The 27,380-nt window shown below is 32.5% G+C and overlaps 2 protein-coding genes across 2 annotated transcripts in view; both read right to left on the minus strand.

Moving 5' to 3' along the window:
• Positions 1–274: 274 nt before the first annotated feature.
• Positions 275–12,687, minus strand: LOC139497954 (uncharacterized). The gene is made up of 3 exons (XM_071286207.1): positions 9,579–12,687; positions 6,230–7,173; positions 275–700 (listed from the first exon to the last, which is right to left on the minus strand). The coding sequence occupies exons 1-3, from the start codon at positions 9,849–9,851 to the stop codon at positions 553–555; spliced, it is 1,365 nt and encodes a 454-aa protein (XP_071142308.1). The 5' UTR covers positions 9,852–12,687; the 3' UTR covers positions 275–552.
• A 2,195-nt stretch (positions 12,688–14,882) lies between these two features.
• The window catches only part of LOC139497955 (uncharacterized), a 37,029-nt gene continuing 24,531 nt past the window's right edge, over positions 14,883–27,380 (minus strand). Inside the window, exons 6-9 of the mRNA XM_071286208.1 lie at positions 24,737–24,813; positions 23,692–23,707; positions 19,199–19,489; positions 14,883–15,879 (exon numbers count right to left, since the gene is read on the minus strand). Coding sequence (XP_071142309.1) covers positions 15,725–15,879; positions 19,199–19,489; positions 23,692–23,707; positions 24,737–24,813 — 539 coding nt within the window. The 3' untranslated portion in view covers positions 14,883–15,724. The remainder of the gene's footprint in view (positions 15,880–19,198; positions 19,490–23,691; positions 23,708–24,736; positions 24,814–27,380) is intronic.

Consider the following 27,380-nt stretch of genomic DNA (forward strand, 5'->3'; position numbering starts at 1 on the left):
ACAAGGCATATTTGACCTCCAATTTTATATTCGCTTTCACTAAATATATAAAATTATAAAACAAATGATTATAGTTGGGTACATCTCATCAAAAGGACATTTTACAAATTGATAATATTTTCGTTCTGACCAATTTCAGGTAAATAAAATCTAAATAAATTGAAAGTTTTTTTTTAAGAAACAGATGGTAATAAATAGAAAATTTTAAATTGAATATAAAATTGATTGACCTTCAAATTAATGATAAATATTACATGATACAAGGATAATTTCATAAAGAACTAAATAAATGCAGATATTTGAAATAAAATGGTAGGTAATAATGCTATAGAATTAGTTGCAGATAACGTAAATTACAAAAATAAAGAGTATATATAACATGAAATCTGAAAAACACGAGAGGCAATCATATTTAGTGAACAAATATGTAAAAATAAAGTCGAACAAAAATTGCATTTCACTCCTACTTGTGCATTTTGTAATTACACCCGTGACTCAGCAGTGTGCACGTGTCTATTACGGTAAAGCAGGAGTTCTTATCTTAGAATAAGACTATTCTCTCATGTGTATTATTGTTTTCACATCACGCAAAAAGTACGTTTTTACATACTCCTTAACATCTTCATGGTTTTGTCTTCCGCCTCTTGCAAATATGTGCAAAGTATTATTTTCAAACTTGAAATCTGTGATGAGTTCGTTCCTGCAAGGAAAAATATAACGTTAATGGGGAAATAACACAAATTCAAACTTTTTTGTTCTCTTTATACACAAATTTTGATATTGACTAAAATACTTGTTTGTGATGAATTTCTTAATTGCTTTATTGACTGGTAAGAAATACCAATATCATCAATAAGTACTCTTACATACTACATGCTTATTTGAAACAAATAACAATTGTGATTCATTAAATATAAATAATTGTGAAAGATGACGATAAAAGAACATTTCTTCTAAACCATATTGTTTAAAACAAAACCAAGTCTGATTTAATAGACATGTTACGAAAAGGTATATTCTCGACGCTGAGGTTGACAAATTAGACTTTAAATTTGGGGACGGTGTCAAAATATTAATTATAGATTTAAACAGGTAAAATCTAAATTCTGCACGTCTTGGCCAAGTTACTTCAAATCACATTTATCTAGAGTCTCATTATGTAACATTCTATATGACCATTCTTTTGTGTTATCATTGCTGGCAGGTGTGGATCTAGCCATTTACAAAGGGGGGTTCAAACCATATGTCCCCTTTCAAATGCATTGATCGTCCAAAACAAGGGGGGTTCCAACCCCTAGACTCCCTCCCTTTTGATCCAACACTGTCCAGCCTATCGTGACATGAAAGGTGTACGCGTGCAGTAATGGGCGGGCTTGAAAAGGGAGGACTGAGAGTAATAAAAGTTCATTCGATCCCAGATTGATAACATTAACATAGTAAGCTGGTTAGATATTAGTCAGTTTTATTTGTTGTATTACAGTTCCTGACGAAGTTCAACCTGTCGCTTCACTAATCCCGCACAAAGCTCTACAGTCTGATTGATTCGTCAGTCTGGTGTCTACATAAGCTTCCAATGACTCTGAAAGTGTTTAAGCGCCTTGTAGCTTGTTCGACATATACCCGATACTCTGATATACGCAAATTCATGTTTCTTAATATTTTCTTCTTTCTGCTCGTGGTTTAGCTCAAAGTGGTAGGCGCCTGTAGCGGATAAAGAGGGGCGATCGACATGGATAATTTTTTTTTCCGCTAAGATGACAAAATTCTGGAGAAAATCGCAGTCCTCGTCTGGTCGAATTAAAGGCACCATTTTGGTGTCCTATATATGGAACCACTTCGAATAAATTTATGATTTCTGTTGTCCACAATGACCTATGTATGAATGCAATGTCCGCAAAAGATAGAGTTAAGGTGTAAATGCAAAGTCATTACACAATGCTTTTGAAACTTTTGCAGGGATGTTCAACCGGTGATTAGTGAGTCATATTTTACACAAACCTCTTATCGTTCTGAACATGCATGAACTATTTGCCACTGGACGTTAAGCAACCAACAATCAATCAATCACAAACCCATTATAAAGAAATTACAAATTTAGCTGAAACTGTTTAAATTAAGACAAAGTTAGAAGGAAAAAAATGAAGAAAATACATGCCTTCGCCGCTATATGACCGGAAGTAAATTTTCTAAAACTTTTATGCAACAAGTTTCAAGTTGAAATTGCATAAAAATCGTATTTTATAGTGTTTTAAAACATACCCCGTTAGTTAAAAATTTAGGTGGCAAACAACTGGATCAAAATACATACACTCCTTTGTTTGCTTTTCAAAACTATATAAAAATAACCGTTACATACATATACACGAGTAGGTATAAAACAGATTATAATACTTTGATTATTTGTAAGGTCTATTAAGGACTAGCCAAAGAATTCACACACTCCGTCCCCCCCTCCCCACATCTACTGCTGCATTTACATGATCGTGCCCCTTCCCCATCATTTTTTTACATTATAGTTTCTTGAAAATATTATGGAATTTATTAATATCAATTTCCTATATTTCTTATGATACAAATGTCATTGAACATTCATTCCATACGAATGGCCTCCAAAAGGATTAATGCAGTTTTTGAATTATATTCAATGTATACAGGTAATATATTTTGTGTTTTGATACAGTCTCCACATTTAAATTGTAATTTGTAAACCTCAGCGTCGTGAATATACCTTTTCGTAACATGTCTAATGATAATGCATGCGCATATTTAAACAATTATATATACATTGTTCTATTCATATGACGAAAGACAACACATTCGTATTGGTATTTTTACTGTAGCTAAATTTATGTTAAAAGATGTATCTTCTTAGGGTTTACCGAATACATAATCATGATGAAAACCGATTGAATATTCTAAAAAATCAATACTGATGTATAAAGATAGCATATTAATATATATCTATAATATCTTCTTATCTGTAGCTTCATATTAGATATAATTAAATATAGATTAATACTTCTATAACCAGTATCATCATTGGAAAAAGACTGTTGTATTCAGATTTTAAAACCAGGACCTTTCATAGAATACTTGCATTTCGTAAAATCATTTTTCATTGTATAGATTTACAGTTTTTCTTATTTTTTTATTTTTATGATTAATTGTAGTTCAAAGTTGTGTATCGTTTCTTATTTTGACTAGTATACGGTTTAGTCCGGTGTATCCGCGCACCTAAGACTTGTGACTACACTTCATTCAACTGATAAAACCAATAATTGGATAATTTTGTGTGAATACATTCATAACATACTTTTATTTCGTAAAATTATCTGTTTGTATGGTTTCACCCTCATGATTTTGTGTAATGGAGTCCCCGGTGTCCGCGTGGCCGGTGATAAGGCGCATTAGCTGATTTTGTCATATCAGCACAGTAATACAAATAAATTGTTCTATTAATGTTTTAGCATTCCGAAGGGGAAAAAAAGAATAAAATTGATAAGTTCAATAGTTAAATGATAATTGCAATCCCGTGATTTACAATATTTGGCGAATTTCCATAAAAAAAGAATACATCATCAGATAAAATTTGTTTTATTTCAGTCAAATTTATATTAGATTGAAATAATTTTTGCTATACACTAGGAAATCTCCCGTGACGATAACAGAAAGAAAATATGTTTTTATGATTATCAGACTATTTCCATTGAAGCTGTCAATAAAAATCACAGTACACCGATTTCTGGAAATAATTTACATACTGTTTCTAGCATTTTCAGATTTAGTGAGCCGTTGTACAAGCTAGCATATTTGTTTTAGCTAAATCTCGAATCTAACGGATGTCGGTATAGTAATGCGTGTTGGAAAACCACATGAAAAAAGCCGTTGAATATCACTGATTTTGAAAACAAAATATTATTTTGGTGATGTTTTTCTATTTTTAATCAAATTAAACATGAACTATCTTCCATCTATATGAATAAAAGTACGGAGGGAAAATACAATGGATAATGTATAAAAAAAATAGACAAATTATAAATTATATTAAAACAAAGGCGTTGTGCACAAAGCTGAGTCCACACATGTGACGTCTTTAAATGACTAAGATCATTTACGACATCGGCATTTCCCCCCAGAAAACGACAGCGTAACAAAACACTGGACACCTAGTTTATAACATAATTTTAAACATAAATGTTCAGCATATTCTTTTTTTCGAACAAAAAAGCACAAGAAATGCACATTCTTGGAATTAAAAAAAAAAATGGCTAAGAACAGGGTAACGGAAGTAACATGCGATAAAATTCAGAATGGAAATGGGGAATGTGTTAAAGAGAAAACAAATAACCGACTATGACGTGGACCCTATTCAGAAAATAGAGTTAAACGTCATTTCCTTAAACTGTAACATAATCGTTGGACATTTAGATAATTCAGGTGTTCAGTCTGGACTATCGAATCATTCATAATTTGCAGATTTTTAAAACCTTTTGTAATGCACATTTTAAATATCAAGTCATTTCGAATAAAAAAAAAAAAGCAAGTACATATTTTTTTTTACCGATTCTTCCATTTTCTAGTATTAATCCTTCCAAATTACTACTTCTAACACATACCGAGCTACATTATAAACGCATTAACCATGGCCGTTTTGGATTTGTTTTATGTGCAGTTCGTTTTAGGTCAAAGCCCGAATCCGAAAAATTCAGTTGTACGGAAATGCAGGAAAATACGTTTATTTTTATAAATATCAGGTCAAAAACTCTATTTTATTTTCTTTTATTGTTACTAGTTTCACACATTTTTGCCGTTTTCTTCATGTTGGTTTCATACTTTATAGATTTAATTTTGATAACCTTTTTAATTATGTGGATTTTAATGGCTAGTTTTAATAATTTTATCTTAAAAAACCCTTCCCATTTAAAATATATGTTGAACACGGTTGTATACAGCTACCTTTAAAAGCGCATTTTACAGTTGCCGTCAACTTTGTGCACGCCGTCAAATTAATATTGTAAAGTCTTTGGTTGGAACTGAACAGAAACTAAAAGATATTTGAAATGGCAGGCTAGCAGCTACTTTTAATGTTATTTCATATAAACATTATTTTTACTCAATGTCAAATACAGTCAGACCATTGCACTTCAACGTAATCACTATCGCACTTCTGCGTAGTTTTCAACAAAATAAACAATGTCACCAACGCACTTCAGCGTGACCATAGCGGTTCGGAGTACCATCGCACCTACATATTGACTTGCATATCGTTATTGACAATTCAGGTAGGATACAAACAAAGTCTACGCCAAAATATTAAGGCAAAAGTATTTTACTGATGATACAATTTCATAAATCGATTAAAGAAACATATCGAGGTGACAATCAAACCTGCTGATATCAGGTAGACAAGACACCCAGTTAGCAATACTACTGGTCATATACAATTGTCCATTAAACACTCACATGATATATATATATATATACTTAAATCCATAATAAATAACACACTGCTTTTTTGTTTTTTCTCAGAAGTACATGAATATGTTAAACACGCCGAAAATGATAACAAAAATCAGATAATAACAATAACAGATTTAGTTCTTTTCTTTAAAGCTTGAAAAATGTGCTTGGATGAAGGAAAAGACGGATGTTCACACGAATTTAAAATAAAACTCACACAATTTGCATGTTTTTTTCTATTATAAGGTTTGTTTTAGTTCTCTAATAAAGATTACAAAAAACTTTGTGAATTGCATATATACGAAGCGTTTTTATGAAATTAACTTCACAAGAAACAGTCTAAGCCGAACATTTAAAAGGCAGTAGTGCTTAGGTAATATTTGAAGAGCTTTACAATAAAGATAGGATCTATAAAAAGCTACTTCATATAAGGTAAACTTTGCCTTGGGGATGTGAAACTTAATCCTATATAATTTCAGAAAATAACGATTTTGTAGGGGTTTTTGAAATCATATCAGTATCTAAGTACTGACTACTGCGGGAAAGAAACCTCAAATAAACTTCAAAGGAAAAATGCAAAATGTTCACTATTAATTGTACAAGTTATATGGTACAAGTAGCTCGGAGCCAAACAGTTTTCATAGACTTTTGTGCACATGTAAATACGTTGATTTTGTTTTTTAATTGAAAGATTATACCTCATGTGAATTTCTATTGAACAAGACTGTTGCAGTTTTATCTAAATTAAACAAAATAATCATGAACCTACCTTTCGGCTAATGCTTTGAAGGCCTTTACTGTCCTGTCTCTTGTGTTCAAATCTGTTTCTTCTTTTATACACCTATTAAAATCGTCACTAAATCTGTCGAGAGAAAACTTCAAATGACGATATTCAACTAAAGACCTTTTTCGAAAGTTATCGAGGATGTCAGACAAAATCTTAGCCTTGTATTTAGTTATCTCGGCGAACATTTTATCGGCAACTTCTCGTCTGAAATTTTCACTATCAAGGTACGCCCCTCTGAAATATATAACAATTACACTTATATACCAACCGAAGAATAAAGTTACAAGGACGATAATGAGGCCCTCAATAACTGTCATTTCAAAGTTATTCAGGTTTATGAACTTGAATATATCACTAAAGACTTGACTACCGTCATGTGGTAGCTCTTTTTTTAAATGCCTAATTAGAGTACTTCCTATTTCTGTTGCTAATTCTTTGCAAGCATGTTCGGCGATTTCCTTTTTAGCTTTCTCGACCATTGATTTGGCTGACGTGTATTGCGGTCCTTCCCAAATGTAAGATCGTGTGGCGATCCTCAATTGTTTTTTTAAGATATCATCTTCCAATGGACCCGCCAATAAAATTCTTTCACTTGACAGTTTGAACCAATGCGATTCCGTCCAATGAATAGCTTCTTTAATCTGTGTATTAAGTGATTGAAGAGTCTGATTCACACATATGTGCCTTTCTAACATAAGGCTCTCACAGTAAAGGGACATTCTGTCTAATATATCATGTTTTTTGTCGCCAAAGATTCGTTGGATGATGTCATTCAATTCAACGTCGAGGACCCTACATATTTCAACACTCAGAACATGGTAGCTTCTATGAAATTCAGGCAACGAGGTTTCATTTACTACAAATATAGCCTTGTTAATCCAATTATCAGGCAATTCCTTGTTGATTTTGTGAAGACATTCAATATCCTGTAAATATATATGACAAAAGTGGTTTACCAATGAGGAGGTTTGATATGATTGACACAGAGAAAAAACCTTTAGACTGAAAATGACGTGGACTTGATCAACTTTATTTAAAAGATATACGTACCGTCATTATTTAAACCAAAAAATCAGATACGCTAAACAGCACGGCATTACTATACTAAAAGCTATCATGTTAATATAATTTCTAGTTCGATGATCTGATTAATTGCAAATCTCAATCAAACATTGTCAATGCTGCAGCATCAACATTGATCAAAACGTTTTTTTACAACATCCCGTCTAAATTGCAATTATTTTCAATGTTCTACAAACTCTTTTCGTCATATGAAGTATAAGATAATGTATAGGCAAAATTGATATGAAGGATATGACAACTATTTGATAACAATCGTAGATAAACATGACTTCCCTCGTCTAAATGTTGAAAGTTTGCTTTCAAATTGCTTGTTTTTCTTCAATTTCACATTTGGTCCGTCGATTTTTCTAATAATGGCAATTTCATTTTCTTTTTCCTGGCTGTCAAACCTTCGGCTTTGAGCATTTCTGATTGACGAATGTAAAATATAGATAAGTGCTTTGGACGCATGACAGCGTCAAAATACAATTTGGGGACATTTAAATAATCAATCCATGCTTGATAAGTTCCTATTTAGATGACTTAAAAAGGGATGTCAATATTGATCAGCCATCACCTCTTATGATTAACAATTGTCCAATTCAGTGTAAAAGAGATTTTAAAATTAACTGCAGATGAATTGCTTAAACTAGGTTTTAAAATCAAAACATTATTTCCTATTGTTAATTTTCCTTAATCCCAACTCGTTCGGTATGCCCGTGTGTGTTCTGATGTCATAGATTTTAAAGAACGTAATAAATGCATCACTGGGAAATAATTGTGTCAGGGATTTCGATACTATAAATTACTTAAAACTTTTATATATACAAAGATTTGATTAGTAAATTTGGCTGCACCTGTGTAAACTCATCGAGTCTTGAAACAAACTTATAAGTAAGGGTTATCGTACCAATATTGTAATTAGATCTCTGACTATAATTTACATTGGCACTAATAACGATTTTGTCATTAGCAAATGAAAACATAACGAAACTGTATCTTCTTTTGAGGCGGGACACACATACGTTAATTTTTTTTTTTTTATCTCTAACGAAGTTGCTCCTCACTATCCTTCTACCTGTCGATACATTTATTTTTGGCATTGCACAAGTCATGTCTTCTTTGACTGTTGATGACGTTAAAACACTAAATCCCTGGGATGTGTTTTAGTTGATTTTAGTCTCTGATGCATGCTTTTTTATTATTAATTGTTTTGGCTTTTTACTAGCTGTCAGTAACTGCGAGCACTCTCAAATCGTATTTTCTTGTTAATTCGACCTGTTGATACTTTTTATAATGTTTTCTTGTTATTCTATATCAATATGGATCTTGTCTATATACCAGTTTTGATTATTTGGAATATCTACTAATTTTCACTTCTTCGTACTACATTTGTATGGACATCAAGATTGTTCTCCTTAAATCTGTACATGGAAGTTTTAGCTAGCTCTAATTGTAAAGTTTTATTGTTGATATTCAATTTGTATCTAGTGTTAACTTATGTATTTTTATGACAGAACTTTCTAGGTATTCCTAAATATTTGAAGAATTTTATACACAAAAATAGTATACCTAAAACGACAAAGTTATTTTTCATTTACCTGTAGATATTATTAAAACCGTTTTTTTCAAAAGTGATTATTTTCGAAGGGTTATATTTCGAGGTGGTGCCTTGCTACGGCTTTGTTTAGACTGGTTTGTTTGTTTTTTGGCCTTGAATGTTTATCCCTAATATTTTATTAACTGTGCATTTGCATTCCAGTATCGCAGATCAAATTTATTCGTTTATAGTGTGTTAGTTTAAATTTTTTGATTGTGTTAAGCGTTCCAATTGATATTTTATCGTGTGGATTTTTATGTTGTGATGTTATGCTATTGTTTCAGAAAAAGGGAGAAAGTTTGGTACCATTAAAACGTTGAATTTCGCTGCAAATGTTTGAACCTGTTTTTAGTCAGGAATCTGATATACAGTAGTTGTCGTTTGTTTATGTACTTTATAAGTGTTTCTCGTTTCTCGTTTTTTTATATAGATTAGACCGTTGGTTTCCCGTCTGAATGGTTTTACACTAGTAATTTTGGGGACCTTTATAGCTTTTTGATCGGTGTGAGCCAGGGCTCCGTGTTGAAGGCCGTACATTGACCTGTAATGGTTTACTTTTATCAATTATTATTTGGATGGAGAGTTGTCTTATTTGCACTCACACCACATCTTCCTATATCGATACTAATATTAAAATGGATTATCAGCAAGAAGCACATTAGATCTTACCATATTTGACAAATGCCCAAAATCTGCTTCAAGGAAACATATTATAGCACCGCTTCTATCATGTGTGTTTATAATTTCCTGTGGAATAATTGTTTCATGATGTCTTTCACATTTCAAATACATTGAATCGATATTTGAATAACCATTCGCTTTGTAGAAAATTGCACGAGGATATTGCAACATTTCTAGTAAAAGATTGTTCTTGAAGTTTTCGACCTTTAATCGTTCTGTTAGCTGTTGTTGTAGATTCATAAGTCGTGGGAATGCGTTCATATTGTATTCAACAACAAGATAGTTATCTAAAAAAACATAAATAAACAAGAAGTAATTGTAACAGGATGCTGTTACGAAGTCTCCCAAATAAAGCTCCCATATTCATTTGATTTGTTTAATTGTCCCATTCAAGAATATATATGGCTTAGGGGTTGGGATCTTGACCGTTTACAAGATAATAGTACATTCTAACTAGAGGCTCTAAAGAGCCTGTGTCGCTCACCTTGGTCTTGTGCATATTAAATAATGGACACGGATAAATTCATGACATAATTGTGTTTTGGTGATAGTGATGTGTTTGTAGAACTAATTTACTGAACATTCTTGTTGCTACAATTATCTCTGTCTATAATGAACTTGGCCCAGTAATTACAGTGGAAAATATTTTCCACAAATTTACAAAAATTTATGAAAAATGTTAAAAATTAACTATAAAGGGCAATAACTCCTTAAGGGGTCAATTGACCATTTTGGTCATGCTGACTTATTTGTAAATCTTACTTTGCTGAACATTATTGCTGTTTACAGTTTATCTCTATCTATAATAATATTCAAAATAATAACCAAAAACAGCAAAATTTCCTTAAAATTACCAATTCAGGGGCAGCAACCCAACAACAGGTTGTCCGATTCATCTGAAAATTTCAGGACAGATAGATTTTGACCTGATAAACACTTTCACCGCTGTCAGATTTGCTCTAAATGCTTTGGTTTTTGAGTTATAAGCCAAAAACTGCATTTTACCCCTATGTTCTATTTTTAGCCATGGCGGCCATCTTGGTTAGTTGGCCGGGTCACGCCACACAGTTTTTAAACTAGATATCCCAAAGATAATTGTGGCCAAGTTTGGATTAATTTGGCCCAGTAGGTCAGAGGAGAAGATTTTTGTAAAAGATTACTAAGATTTACGAAAAATGGTTAAAAATTGACTATAAAGGTCAATAACTCCTAAAGGGGTCAACTGACCATTTTGGTCATGTTGACTTATTTGTAAATCTTACTTTGCTGAACATTATTGCTGTTTACAGTTTATCTCTATCTATAATAATATTCAAGATAATAGCCAAAAACAGCAAAAATTCCCTAAAATTACCAGTTCAGGGGCAGCAACCCATTAACGGGTTGTCGGATTCATCTGACAATTTGAGGACAGATAGATCTTGACCTGATAAACAATTTTACCCCTATTTTCTATTTTTAGCCATGGCGGCCATCTTGGTTGGTTGGCCAGGTCACGCCACACATTTTTTAAACTAGATACCCAAATGATGATTGTGGCCAAGTTTGGTTTAATTTGGCCCAGTAATTTCAAATGGAGAAGATTTTTGTAAAAGTTAACGACGACGGACGACGGACGACGATGAACGACGACGACGGACGCCGGACGGCAAGTGATGGAAAAGCTCATTTGGCCCTTCGGGCCAGGTGAGCTAAAAATGAATGGGGTGGGAGTGACCCCCAGGGACTTTCCTTCAATTTCATTTGATTTGTTGTATTGTTGTGACACAGTCAGTGATTAAATAATTTTATTATGTAATTACAAAGTCAAGAAAGATTCTAAAGTTCAATTGTTTGAATGTTCACAAACTGTCTTTAAAGTTGAATTGTTCGAATGTTCAATATCTCACACGGGCACGTGATCGTATAGTATAACTGTTTCGTCATGATGGAGTACATTCGGATATTAAGCGCATGAGTTCCAGCCTACCCACAAGGGGGGGGGGGGGAGACCTCGGCGGAATCTCCGGTACCAATCTGTCCTAATGTCCTAAACTATGCAATTAACCCCTGACGGGTACATGTTATTTCACAGTAGACATGGTCATTTATTGGCTGCAGGTTATATGTCTATAATATTCGTACAAATCGTTATTAAGTGTCCAAAGGGTACATTTCATTGAATTGTTCGGTTATGCTGTAATTAATTCCTTTTTAATGAATTTCCTAATTAATACTCCAGTAATAATAATAATTAATGATATGAAACACAATTGTGTTACATTGTCCCCTACAAGAATATATATGGTTTAAGGGTGGGGATCTGGATTGTTTTAAAAGATAACAAAACATTCTCAAATTGAACGGGGTGGGGGTAACCCCCCATGGACTCTCCCTATATTTCATTTGATGTGTTTTATTGTTCCATACAAGAATATATATGGTTTAGAGGTGGGAATATGGACCGTTTACAAGTTTTCAAACAAGATGGGGTGGAGTGACCCCCTAGGGACTTCCCTTTTATTTCTTTTCATTTGTTTTATTGTACCCTACAAGAATATATATGGTTAAGGGGTGGGGATCTAGACCGTTTAGACAAGATAATAGCACATTCTCAAATTGAATGGGGTGCGGTGATCCCCAGGGACTTCCCTTAAATTTAATTTGATTTGTTTTATTGTCCCCTACAAGAACTTATATGGTAAAGGGTCAAGGATCTGGACTGTCTACTAGATAATAGCACATTCTCAAATTGAACGGATTGAGGCGACCCCAGGGACTTCCCTTTTACATCAATAAACTTGTTTTATCGTCCCATTCAAGAATATATATGGTTTAGGGGTAGAGATTTGGACCGTTTACAAGATAGTAGATATAGGAAGATGTGGTGTGAGTGCCAATGAGACAACTCACCATCCAAATAACAATTTAAAAAAAGTAAACTTTTATAGGTCAATGAACACCCCAGGGATTCCCTCTTTGTTTCATGTGATTTATTTTATTGTCCTATGATTATTTCTGAAGACTGTGTGTGTTTATTAATTAAAGTTTTCTAGTTATATTCATTTGAAAATGTTCGAAAATAAAATCCCATAAGGTTCTATAGTAAACCCTCCCTTCTTTTAGATCCCCCCCCCCGCCAAAAAAAAAATACCCCTTAATAGACCCCAATACACAAACGAAGGAATGATGGCTCACCTAGATATATTAGTTTAACATTTTATGAAACCCTAAGTAAATCTGACAAGTGGTTTTGGAGAACCGCTGCGGACAAGTTCATTTTTTTTAAGTGGCGGAAGAAGAAAAAGAAAAGAAAAAGAAAAAGAAGAAGAATAAAAAAATAAGAACTGAGCAAAAACAATAAGTCTCCAAACTTTGTTTGGGAGACTTAATTAAAAATGACAGTAACGCAATACACTAAAATTGATAAAATACCATTTTTTATATGGAACATTTTTTTTTTATTTTTTATTCATTTTTATGTTTCGGAGTTTAGTGTGTCGTCCATTTTCGCTTAACTATTACTCATTTTTGTTGACGGGCCTATTAACGCTTGCCTACGGATGCTGGATTTTCATGCAGAGTTGAAGACTTATTGCTTGTCTTTGGCTTTTTTCTGCTCCTTGATTGAGTTCTTGTATCTTCAGCAAATTCCCTGTATAAATTCGCCATTTATTTCATCATACGTCTATCGAACAATTGAACAGTTTGTATAGGATTTTATTCTAATAATAGTTTACAATAGCCTATGAAATTATCGATGTGTATTTAGACAAAACATATGGATTCTGTACAACAAACTTTTAAGTTGAATCCGATTATCAAAATTGAAGATTCATTATTCATCAAGCGATCCACATTTATGAAAGGATAAATTCAAAATGATACATTGATCATATTAACATAACAATAACGACTTATATAAGATCAACATTTTAAAATATGATTTCAGTCTTAGTTTATTCAATAAACAAAATGTGTGTATGTTTGTCTGCTTAAACTAAATTGTCCTTTATGTTCGACTGTGGTTTGCTGATTTATGCAAAACATGATCGCACACATGTAATAACAAACCATTAGAGCTTTGGTGGGACTTATTTCCTCTGAATAAAAAAACTAAGCATCTAGGAGTTTTTATTTGATGTCTATTTGAAGATAAGCCAAGACAATTAAAAACAAGAAACTCTCAATAGCCTGAATCGCTCACCTGCAATTTTTTGCTTTAATCTTTCATCAATGATTATTTTTTGCTTTTCAATATATATTATTGAGTGGCTTAAGATGCCATTTAAATGTTTATTATATCTGCCATATTTTTTTCAAAAGCAAATAATTACATTAAATATATGTTTCATTATAATAAGTGATTCTGATTGGCTAACTGCAATCTCGCGTTATTTTTTTCAATTAACTTCATTACACAATAAAAGGATTATGTCCAGTAAGACACCTTTTTGGCCCCAAAATATAGCAGTTTTACAAAATTGTTAAAATATAACTTTTTAGTTATTTATTGGAAAGTAAAATGCTTCTGCTACGTAAATATGGGCTGTTTTTGACAATACAATGCACATGTATCGGGTTTTAGCATCATTTAGTCATGCTTAATTACTGAAACCTTCACAATTTTGTTCAATTTTAGACGTTTTCAGTCATAAATGAAAGTGGCCGCATTTGTGTTCCTTTTTTAATATTTAAATGTAAGTTGTATTTGATGATGGTACTTAATATATAAAGGTTGAGGATGAACACGGATGCGGCCACTTTTATGTTTGACAAAAACGATTGGAAAAGTGCATATTTGATAGATTTTGCATATTCTAGCTTTAATCGGAGCATTTTTAATGATGACAATCATGATGACAAGAGGTCCCATAATAAAGTGCACAGGTAATTACATAAAAACTTGATCTTAGCTAAAAAAATGTAATTATAAGAATTGAATACTTCTTTTTGTAACTTCATAAGGTTGCAAAAGCGTTGACCATGCGATCATTTTTAGAATGAAGTGCTTCCGCGCTTTATATAAAATGTACTTCGGCCAACGCTTTAACACCCTAATGAAGTTCCAAAAAGAAGCATTCAATTCTTAAATAAATTACCGATTTTTTTCCGTTTTAGCGGTACAAGGAAATAAAAAACAAAATTATTAATTTATGCAAGATTCATTTGAGAAGATTTTTTAAATTAAAAAACAGAAACAACTTGTGTAAAATTGTCCTTAAAGGGCAATAAATCCATAAGGGGTATATTGACAATTTTGGTATTATTAACTTATTTGTAGATCTTACTTTGCCGAACAGTATTGCTTTTTACAGTTTACATCTATCTATAATAATATTCAAGATAATAACGAAAAACTGCAAATTTTTCATAAAACTACCAATTTAGTGGCAGCAACCCAACAATGGGTTGTTTTATTTGGATAGCAGTCTTTTGTTATATAATGTATCATTGTCATTTTGTTTAGTTTCTTTTTTTAACTATTCTGACATCGGACTCGGACTTCTTTTAATCTGAGTTTACTATGCGTAATGCTGTGTGTTTGTTTTTTCTACATTTGCTAGAGGTATTTGTAAAGTTGGGATCCTAAAATAAATGTTTAACGCCGCCGCATGTTTGCGCCTGTGCCAAGTCAGGAGACTGTGGCCTTTGTTAGTCTTGTATGATTTTTAATTTTAGGTCTTTTTTATATATATTTCGGAGTTGTGTATGACGTACGCGCGTCCATTAGCACAGAACTAGTACACGTTTTTGTTAAGAGACCAGATGAAGAACGTCCCGGGTGTGGGATTTTCTCCCTGTAAGTCCAATTGATGGCCTGCGGCTGTTTTTTTTCCCCATTTCCATTCCAAATTTTTATGTCTATTGAATTTTGCTACCGATTTTCATAATTTACGACAAAATGATAGCAAATTAGAGATATCAACAAAGGATATACAAATGATGTCATTGTGTAAATTGTAGTTTTCAGTTTTAAATCTTTCTTACTGTCAGCTTAAGCAAACTCAGTTTTGTGTGTTTTACTTAAAAAGTGCATCAGACAAGAGTGATAATTATCATCATCGCTTAGGATGATTATAGAAGTTTTAGTAAAAAAATAATATTTGAGTAAATAGCATAACAAGTGCATGCTTGTTACATTTGTCGTCTTTCTAAATTAAAAAACCTGAAATTTTCAATTTTGGAAGTGGGCCTGTGTTCTCCTTTTTACACGAACTCATCTTATGCATCTTAAATGCTTCGAGGACAGAGAACTCTTTCAAACAAACACCACAACGAAACAAGTCTTCCTCATCATCTACATAACCTACAATTTTGAAATAAATTATCAGTGGTATAATTCTGAATACATTTTGTACCATATACATCCATGATAACTTAATATATATGTAACACTCAGAAACGTGTCCCCCCCCCTTCGTCAAAGTGTCCATTTTCATAAAATATATTAAATATATATCTCCAATACACATGCTATAGGTTAAATGTCCACTATCTGCACATTGAAATCCTTGTAACAAATCTTTCAGGGTGCTGCGATAGTATGCAGCTAGGTAACATTTGTAGTCTCTATACATTTACTCTCAATATCTGCATTGGTAGTTACAGCTTCCCCAAATATAATTTTTAGACGGCCTCTATTATATGAAGGGAAATATAAAATTGTTATACTGAAGTCCCACAAAAAAAAATTACATGTTTTTATATGTTGCTAATCAATCTTGCATGTGTGCTAAAAATAAACAACTGGCGTTCAACAAACTAATGTTGATAAATTTAGAATTTCTCATTTCTACTCTGTTCTTTTTTTCATTTTTGGTTAATATGCCAAAAATACTTTTGGATTTATGTCTTTTAAATGCTGTTTTTGTTTTATTGAAGATCCAACAAAAAGCAGCTTCATCAATTGTGTTTGACGTAATTGACCTCACTAAGAAAATCATAGCGCTTAACGTTTTGAGACGTTCGAGCTTTTTAAAGTGGAAACGTTTTGGCGAATAACAATTATCGGACATGTTTAGGGGTTATGCAATCGGATTCGTTTGGGCTTTGTAAACCTGAAGGGACACAATTTGGAGAAATATACACGTTTTGGGGATCGAACAAGTTTAGGGGTATTAACACGTTTGGGAGTGTTACATATATTTCAATAATTTTTCTACCTTACTAGTTTTACTTAAACTAAAGCAACTATTTGTATATGTTTACATATAATAAAATGTTATCAATTCATTAATTGAATACAAATCAAGTTAATACATTAATAATAAGGGAATCATTTTAATAAAGGCAACAATAGTATACCGCTGTTCAAAACTCGTAAATCTATAGACAAAAAACAAAATCGGGGTAACAAACTAAAACTGAGGGAAACACATTAAATATAAGAGGAGAACAACGACACAACATTAAAATGTAACACACACAGAAACGGACTAAGCATTAGACAAAATCCGATGAGAATAACAAATATAACATCAAAACCAAATACATGAATTTGTAACTAGTACACATGTCCGTTTTACCATGTTATGATATTTCTAATTCTAATGCCAAATCGGTCCACTAAACACAGAAAAGGAAAATGCGAGTGGGGCATCCGTGTACTATGGATAAAATCTTGTTTGATATGATTTGTTTTTTGCCAACTCTCCTATCAAAACGCAGCAGTATGGTGTCAGACAATATAATGTTGAAAAAAAGCATTCAGACTGTCCTGTATTGACCGAAAAATTTGAAATTAAATGGTTCGTCACGAAGGAGAATATAATAAATTGATAAGTTCACCGAGGAACCAGTCAGGTTAATTACGACCTTAGTTCTTTAAGAAATCTAAATAATGTAACCACTATAAAAATAAGGCGAGAGTGACGGTGTTTGTGCATATATTATCTAGTTCATCTTTTTCCGCTTTTTTCCAATAGTTTGCCGCCTCATATAAACATGTTTGTAATATCAAACTGCACTAGTACTGCATAAAATTGTTCGGGACTTCAATCGTTCCTTACTTTTTCCCTTGTTCGCATGAAATTTTCAATCGAATTCAACTGATTGCGAATCCCTGTTGTATTTGATGTAACGCTATATTTAAAAACATCATGTCAAACTATCGCACATCAATGAAAGGACTATCGGACTTCGGCGTTAACCATCGCACTTCAGAGTGACACTCGCACTTCTGCTTCCCAATTGCACCTCCTACATATTTATCGAAAGATTTAGCAAAGTATTTTTAACTAGTTGTTTATAAAGTAATAATTTCAAAAATATATCACAGTTCCTTTTGAATTCGTACAGAATGTCAAGAATTTATACGAAGGAAGACTTATAAGAGCTTGCAATATAACAGGGAAACCAGGTTTTGGTAATGATTGTCGAAAGCTGAACACTGAAATCTGTATTTTTTCAGAAGTCATTGGACTGATGTTTCATTGACGTATTCCACATGCATCTTTTATAACGGATGTCCTGATCACCATCCGGTTGTTTGGGTTTCTGGCGGCCACGGTGGTTATTTGGATGGGTCTAGAAGTTTGGTAGATTATGTGTATCTATGTTGTGTGTTGTGTACTGTCTTTACGCTGAATTCTAGTTTTTGCCATGATATTATCAGTTTCGTTTGAATTGCTGAATAGGAATTGGTTGAAATACTGTTTTCCTCTCTTTCAGTTAAAACATTTCGAAGCTACATTTGTATGCGTATATCTTATGAAGTACAAAACAATGCAATATGCTAAATACACGATATCTGTGCAAAGAATTATGAGTTAACGGATCCCCAATATTTGTGTATCAATATGGAATCATATTTGTGAAACAATCTTTCCTCAGATATCAACACTACTAATATGTAACTAACACCGGTACATGGGTTTTATCCAAAACATGCAGAATATGCTTCTTTGAGTAAATGCGTTACATATTATGTTTTAACACTGAATTCATTTACTAACTTATAAACTAGTGTTGGTCAAATATCATTTTTTTTACAGTTGAAATTTATATTAAGTTTAACTGTACGTATTGCAATGAGTTTGTTTATTTTACATTGGCTAGAAGTAAATGGGGAGGGTTGAGATCTCAAAAAACATGTTTATTAACCCTGCTACATTTTGCGCCTGTCCCAAGTCAGGAGTCTCTGGCTGTTGTTAGATTTGTTATGTTTCGGAGTTTACAGTTACGTCTAATTTTCACTGAACTCGTGCACATATATAATCAGGGGCAAGCTGAGGGCCACCCTCCGGGTGCGGGATTTTTCTCGCTGCGTTGAAAACTCATTGGTGGCATTCGGCTGTTGTCCGCTCTTTGGTAGGATTGTTGTTTCTTTGACATATTCCCTATTTCTATTTTCAATTTTATTTATCGATTTGCAGAGTCAGCATATGATCTGCAATGAAAGGAGGACAGTTTGGCACTGACACATGTAATTAATGATGAATATTTTGTCAACTACATTGAATTGTAAAGTTGTACATGTTTGTATATCCAGTTAAAGCATATATATTTCTTAGAAATTGCCAAAAATCACGTGAGATACTAATACAAGAATCTATATATATAAATTGAGTTTTGACTTTAAAATAAACGCATATTTGGTAAGATATACCATTATACACGAAACTTACCACTCTCAAACACGTTTTTTATTTGTACTCTAAGTTTCAGATTTGTTGTTTTGTTCATATCTGTAGGGCATTCCCAGAAAATGTGTTGCATTAACTGTTCAATAGCTGTTATGAAGGCATCTTTTGTTTTGAAGGCTGTAATGGACATTCTTGTCCAAATTATAAGGCTTCCCTTTGCTTCATCTAGAACTGTAAGATATCCTATTGTCGTTCCCTTTCGCTTACTAAATTTGATAAATTCGTTAGCCAGTTCATCTGATAAATCGAGAACAGTGAATTTGGCATCAATACCTAAAAAAAAACCCGATGATTATAAGATTTAAATATATTGTCTTTTGAAAAATTAGCAAATCATCAACCATTAGCTAATTAAGAAGTACCTGTTTACTATCAATGAACAGATTTAAACTAAATTTTTATGGTCATATCAAACAGGTTTATCTTCAATTCAGTCATTATGTACGATTTAAATGGAACATTATCTATTGTCAAAGCTGCGCATTTCTGAACCGATTTAAACTGCAAACGTTTATATACAGGTAAAAAAGAGTTTTTGTAGGAAAATGGTTTACATGTTATTTTATTTTTATCTAAATCTGTAAATTGTTTTCAAGAATAATTTTTGTTTTGTTTTACAAAATTGATGACTTTTATTCACAATTGCACTTATAAATGTTTATGCAATACAATAGTGTCAAACGTGTCGCTATACTGCAAGTAGAACCTTTTAATAACTATGTTTTTTGTGAAGTTATCTATTGTACTAAGGGAAGATACCGATGTCATTGAGCCGCATCTCCTCGGAAATATTTGCTTTATGACATAGAAATGTATTGATTTCTTCTTCCTTTATAACTCTTTTACGGTAGCACAATACAAAGATTTTTCATCCCCAATCAGACATCTTTAAACTGATGTAATTCCACTCATCTTTCTTTAAATTTTATAAATGAGGTATCAAAAGAAAGAAGAAAGATTAATCTTTCAAATTGTGATAATTTCATTATGACATAATTATTACATAATTAATTATGATGTAATTAGTTGCTATATTGTGATGTTCACACTTGAATGAATTTAGCTTCTTTGTTATTCATAGCATCCCAAAATATTTTATAGATTCTTGCACAACACAGTTTGACCTCCATGCTATGAAGAACAATTATGCTAAATTCATTCAAGTGTGGACATCACAATATAGCAACTAATTACATAATAATTAATTATGTAATAATTATGTCATAATGAAATTATCACAATTTGAAAGATTAATCTTTCTCCTTTCTTTTGGTACCTCATTTATAAAATATAAAGAAGAGTGAAATGAATTACATCAGTTTAAAGTTGTCTGATTGGGAGTGAAAAAATCTTTGTATTGTGCTACCTTAAACAATCTTTTTTCCATGCAAAGACACGGCAATTATTGAGATACCATCAACATTTGAAACAATTGTCGATCCGTGTCTTATACGGATTATATATTTCCCAATTGATACGATATTCCCGTGCTTGTATTTTCTATCATGATTTCTTTGATAGAAGGTTTCTACTCACAGGGAAGCTATGAAGCCAAAAGTTTCAAATTGAGAAGTTGAAATCATCTTTTCGTAAATTTTACGGACGCCATCACGAGTTGGTTGACCGTTATGGAATAATCGTTTCACAGATGATATTGAATATGTTCCTTACGTCGTGATTACAATCCCAATCCTTTTCATGAATGTGACCTACTGAATGTTTGTAATAAAATAAGCAACACTATGGGTGACACATGTAGAGCAGGATCTACTTACTCATTAGGAGCACCTGAGATCATCCCTATTTTGTTGGTGGGGTTCGTGTTGCTTAGTCTTCCTTAGTTTCTCTAATGTGTTATTTGCACTTTTATTTTTCTTATTTTTTTTAATTTTTAGCCATGGCATTGTCAGTGTAATTACGATCTATGAGTTTGACTGTCCCTCTGACATCTCTTTTAAAGCTTTTGCAAATACTCAATCGACGTACTTCTCGCGAAATTTAAAAAAAATTTTGTGCCCGTCTTCTAGTGTTATTAAAAATTTAGTCTTTAGTCTTTAATGAAGTGTTATGTAAACTTTTGGCTTTTATGAATTTCAATTTATTGCAAAATCACGGCTTAATGTTTACGGTGGTGTTGCTTTTAGAGCACGGTAATTCAAATACGATTCGTATACACTCATCTCTCATTTGAGTAGGACATCAACTTAAAGGGTAAACATTTCAGACTGTACTTTTAACTTTAAATGTTGTGTTAATAATGAATCAGAACATGACTAAATAATTCTGCTATACATTTATGAACATTTCTTATACCACCTTCTATTTATAACGGCTTTCCACTGAGTTAATGTGAATTTATTATTATTTTGATCGTTCACACTTTTTTATGTTTTAAATTGGCTTTGGACTGACAGCAAATACCATGCTAACTAAATTTATATATCTTAAACTGTTGTTGTTGTTCGCAAATCCGGTTTATCAAGCGTATTATTCTTAACTGATACATAACATAATTGGTTCTCAAACAGAACAAAGAGATAGTATATACAAATGTATATATGTATTCTTTTTTTATGTTTGAGAATCAGTACAAAGCATCCATTATATAAGAGTAAACGATGAGATTGAGTGTTCGAACCCCGCTCGTGCTGGTTCACTATACTCCGTTTCGCTCGTGTATGTAACAATGTATTAGATTTTAGCGAGAGAAATTTATGTATTACTGAAAAATTATTACACCAGGGTTTTCGATATCACAAACTGGTCAAAACATTTACTAAATTTTATCGCCGGTATAAGGAAATAATTCGTAAATATAACTCAACATGCAGACATCTTATACGTTCAGGTATTTCACATCCAAAATTTTATGGAAATATTCTTTATAAAGCACAAAAATGTCAGTATTCTCCTCAGAAACTAACAAAATCTTTAAATAGACTTATTAAAAGGGGATATAGTTACGATACTGTTGTCAGGTCATTAAAGATTGCATATTTTGGCTTTAACATTGATTCACTGATAGGGTCTTTGCATCGGAACTAAACACATTTATTTCTAAAAAAACAGTTGTTGGCATGACACGGGTTATGTTCTTCTCATATATTTTATGATAGTATGATACTAAACCCCTAACGGGAGGGATTGTACCTGATATTCATATGATGAAGACATAATCTTTCAATCAGTTTAATTGAGGTCTGGAGCTGGCATGTCAGTTAACTGCTAGTAGTCTGTTGTTATTTATGTATTATTGTCATTTTATTTATTTTCTTTTGTTACATCTTTTGACATCAGACTCGGACTTCTCTTGAACTGAATTGTAATGTGCGTATTGTTATTCTTTTACTTTTCTACATTGGCTAGAGGTATAGGGGGAGGGTTGAGATCTCATAAACATGTTTAACCCCGCCGCAATTTTGCGCCTGTCCCAAGTCAGGAGCCTCTGGCCTTTGTTAGTCTTGTATGATTTTAAATTTTAGTTTCTTGTGTATAATTCGGAGTTTAGTATGACGTCCATTATCACTGTACTATTATGCATATTTTAGGGGCCAGCTGAAGGACACCTACGGGTGCGGGAATTCTCGCTACATTGAAGACCCATTGGTTGCCTTCGGCTGTTGTTTGCTCTATGGTCGGGTGGTTGTCGCTTTGACATATTCACCATTTCCTTTCTCAATTTTATCCGATATAAATTGACTAGGATTGTCAGTTTTCCTTTCGAAAGTTGGTTGTTTTCTACGCACTCCGGCTTCCACAACTCATAAAAACTGACTGCCACGGAAACGTCTTAACGTGGCGCTTAAAAGTGTCATTTATACTCCGCAATCAATCTGAGAGTAATGCACATTGGAAAACATAATTGAAAATTATTTTAATAATTTCGACTTACGCCTTTGAGGTCATTATTTCTTTGATCTTTTTTATAGGACTAATGTCTCAAGGAAATGAAAATTGTATTTATTACTGCATTGTATCCGCATTAAAGTGAAATATTATTGCTACATGTAGATGTCTTCAGATAAATATCAAAGATTCGTATCAGCAATGTCTTGGACATGTGGATTGGTGCTGCTTAAATATATTGAAAGAAGTTGCAAATGTCTCTCACGCCTGTATTTCTATGCTGATATGATATCAGATGTTTGTGAAAGAGTAATGGCATTATACAGATTGAAACAAATATGCAACTGCCAGATATAATAGATCGTTGTTCTTTGATTATGTGTTGCATTTTTTTATTTTTAGTTCGTTTGTATGTTTTACTGTTACAACAATGTCTTTTGCAAGGGGAATGATTGCAGTCAGCACACATTTAAAGTCCATCTTATCCAAATAGTGTATGTTCACAATTAGAACGCTGAAATAGGTATATGTTTTTTTTTGTTGTTGTAAATTAGGATCATGAATATTTTATAATATTAAATTTTACACCAGTTTAAGCTGTACATCATTGTTACTTTATTATCACTTACCATTTGTTTGACTTTCCTTAAAAATATAAATAGATTACCAAATTACATTATGACTTAATACGAAAGTTGATATTAATGTTATACAAACAAGGACACAATATTTTTCGATTGTAATGGGATCGATTGATATGTTGTATCGAGCATATTACTAAACTCTACTATAAACACTACATCAGATAAATAAAGGTTGTTCTTGATTTCTTTTCTACTAATTCGCAATAGCGAAACTATATATTTACTGTAGACAATTATTTAAGTAGAAATTTGATGAACCATAGGTATGTCAAAGAACGTTTTGTCCTTTTTCTAAAAAAAACCAATCATTGAACGTATCAATACCATGTTGATAAATACTCCGTTTCAACTTCACTAATAATACATCAAAAAATGTCTTTACCAATTCAGAATATGTTGTCCATTTGTTTGTTGTGGTTGAGATTTTCATTTTGCCATTTGATTAGGGACTTTCTGGTTTGTATTTTACTCAGAGCTCAGTGTTGTTATTTTTATTTTAGTTTTTACACCAAATTCTCACATCGCTTGCATGTGAAAACTCCAATATTTAAAAACCAAAAAAGTATTAATTAACATAACGATAAGACGTGTCATGGTACTTATCTATCTCAAAAAATCATGTATTTGGTTTTGATGTTATATTTGTTATTCTCATAGGATTTTGTCTAATGCTTAGTCCGTTTCTGTGTGTGTTACATTTTAATGTTGTGTCGTTGTTCTCCTCTTATATTTAACGCGTTTCCCTCAGTTATAGTTTGTTACCCCGATTTTGTTTTTGTCCATGGATTTATGAGTTTTGAACAGCGGTATACTACTGTTGCCTTTATCTAAACTATCAGGAGGCTTGAATTACATTGCTTTTTCCCATAAAACTAATATGCTCTACGGCATTATTAGAAACAGGTCTCAAAACACATAAAAAGCGTTAAAACATGGCATTTGAAAAATAGCACTTTTTTGCTTATTGCATTATGCTTTTAGGTTGATGACTGCTACTGTGATGTGAAGTATAGTTGTTACAAAAACTGACCTGGTGCGTTTTTTTGTGCTCCACATAATCGTCAATCGTTCTGTAGATTTTTTTACAAAAACCACACTTCAACTCATCTGTTGAATATGATAAAAGATCATGATTGCAGTAGTTCACAAAGTTCGTTTCTTTATTTGACTTGTGACTTATTCTCTAATTGTTGTGTATTGGTTAATATATTGGATTGATCAGCTTTGCAATTTCTATGCTTTGTTCTGCAGTATTACTTTCGAGAAAATTTGAACTCATATACATGTATAGTTTCAGAAATACATTTTTTTTTATCATTTTAAAAAGGGACAAAAGATACCAAACTCATTCATCGAAAAAGAAAACTGACAACGTCATTGCTAAAAAAAGATAAAAAGACAACAGACAAATATTAGTACACAAGAACATAACTAAAGAAAACTAAGGCAACACCAATTTAATTCTTGTTCTACGGATTTTTGGACTCCAAAAATAAGGGTAAGCGAGCGATTTAAAAATTTTAATGAAATAATATTTAATTTGAAATTTTTTAAAGGCGAAGCTTGAAAAGTAAAGGCGAGTGTTTTTTTTTGTAAACATAAAATAGTAGGTTTTGACAATATTAAAACTTGATTTATCACTTGTACTTTGACATTTCTTTGATTTATGAAGTATTTTTCCCTGTTCACCAAGAAATAATTGAATAATAAGATTTGGTATATGTATGTGTACCAATTAATGAGACTAGTATCCATCAAAGTCATACTCAGGTTGGGAACAACCCCTCAATTTTATAAATATCCTTTTAATGAGGGGTCAATAGAAGTAATAATATATATTTTGTAAATAACACCTTTTAGTTCAAAACGGCTCATATTTTTCCAAAGAACTATATATCTATCTGGTATTAAATGGTAAAAACATGTCCAAGAATTTTGTAATATTCCTGGACTTTAGCCATGTTAACACATTTACAAACTGGGCCCCTCTTTTGTGAACAGTTGTTTAAAATATGATGTATTTCTCCTCTTTTTAAATAAGAAAATCTAAGCTTTTAAGATTTGTAGAGTAGCCATGAATCAATCGGGACATGTGCAGAAACATGCAGTTGGTATGGATAGTAGCACTATACAAATCCTTGGTATTTCTTTTTTCTTTTCTACAACAATAAAATGACCCCATATGTGCCCTGTCTGAGGGAGGATTGTTCCAAACCTGATAATAACAAACACAGGTCATAGTACGGCCTTTGACACAGGGATTTGACCAAGAAAAAAACAGCAAGCTATAAGGGACCCCAAAATGATAATTGACAGAATTCGACCAGGAAAACCAACGATCTTATCTATATATATATACAAACGGGAAAATACCAAATAGTTTTTATGAACATCAACAAACGATAGCTAACTGCTGAACGACAGGCCCCTGAATTAATCGGGACATATGCATAAACATGCAGTGGTTATGGATAGTTTTGTATTGCTAGCATACAATATAATTGCAGTTGAAGTCATTTCTTTCCGAAGTTCCTTGAAGTTTATTTCTAACAACGAACAATTTTTGATAGGGAATATAAGTAAGGGGGAAGGAAACCATGTTTTGTTCTGTACAGGTATGTCCTCTGTTATATATTTATATCGGAGCACTCCCACTTATGGGTTATATGCTGAATCAAATATTTTTACAGATAATTACACAGTGTACTGGGGTGCTTATATGTTTAAAATCGTTATATACAGATGATAAAATTTTAAAAACAAGTGTAACTATCTTTTTTCAATCGGCAATCCTCGGGGGACTCCGAAGCCTGGGCTACTGATTTGCTCCGCTACATGTTATCGACGCAGTATGATTGGGCCAGGTATCCAGGCCAGTGACTCCGCTACTCTCCTTCTATCTAGGTACGGAATCGGCCGAGTTGTCACGAACGTATCTATTTATAATATTTTCAAAAAAAACGGTGCGGAAAATAGACACGATTACATTTCCGGATGCGGGAAGCGGGAATATAAATTAAAATAAAAACGTTTTGAAAATAATAGGTACGGGCGGGTCCGTCGAACAAGGACTTAAATTGGTGTGGCCTAAAGACTAGGCAACACGAAGCCCACCAATAACTGGGGGTGATGCATGAAAATTGTATGTTCTTTTTTTTGTAGAATTATTCAGAATGATGTTCTATATAAAAAAAGTAGAATGAGGACAAAATAAAAATATGGTTTATCAGATGTGGATAATTGACAATGACACAAATATCAACAAACGTTCAAATGAATTACACAATCAAAGGTAACTGTATGGCGTGCTATAATTAATAAAATCCATAACGTTTAGTCGACTATAAAAGGGTCCGACATTAAAATATGAAGCAAATCAATTGAAGTTAACGGCCTTATTTATAGAAGAACTAACAAACAAACAAACAAATATACAGTTATGAATCCACAAAAAAAACATGTCTTAGCAGACGCACATAAGTAATGTGGTGGGTTTAAACATGTTCGTGAACATTCTATCATCCCCTAACATTGGACAGTGATGTAAGAGCTTAATACTATATGATACGAGAAAAATCAGATGAACATTGCTTCACTCATCACATTGTTACAGAGAAGAAAAAAACATCTAACAAAAACACAGTCCGGATATGGCAATGAAAATATAGATCCTA

Source organism: Mytilus edulis, chromosome 12 (assembly GCF_963676685.1).
Source record: "Mytilus edulis chromosome 12, xbMytEdul2.2, whole genome shotgun sequence".
Lineage (NCBI taxonomy): Eukaryota > Metazoa > Mollusca > Bivalvia > Mytilida > Mytilidae > Mytilus > Mytilus edulis.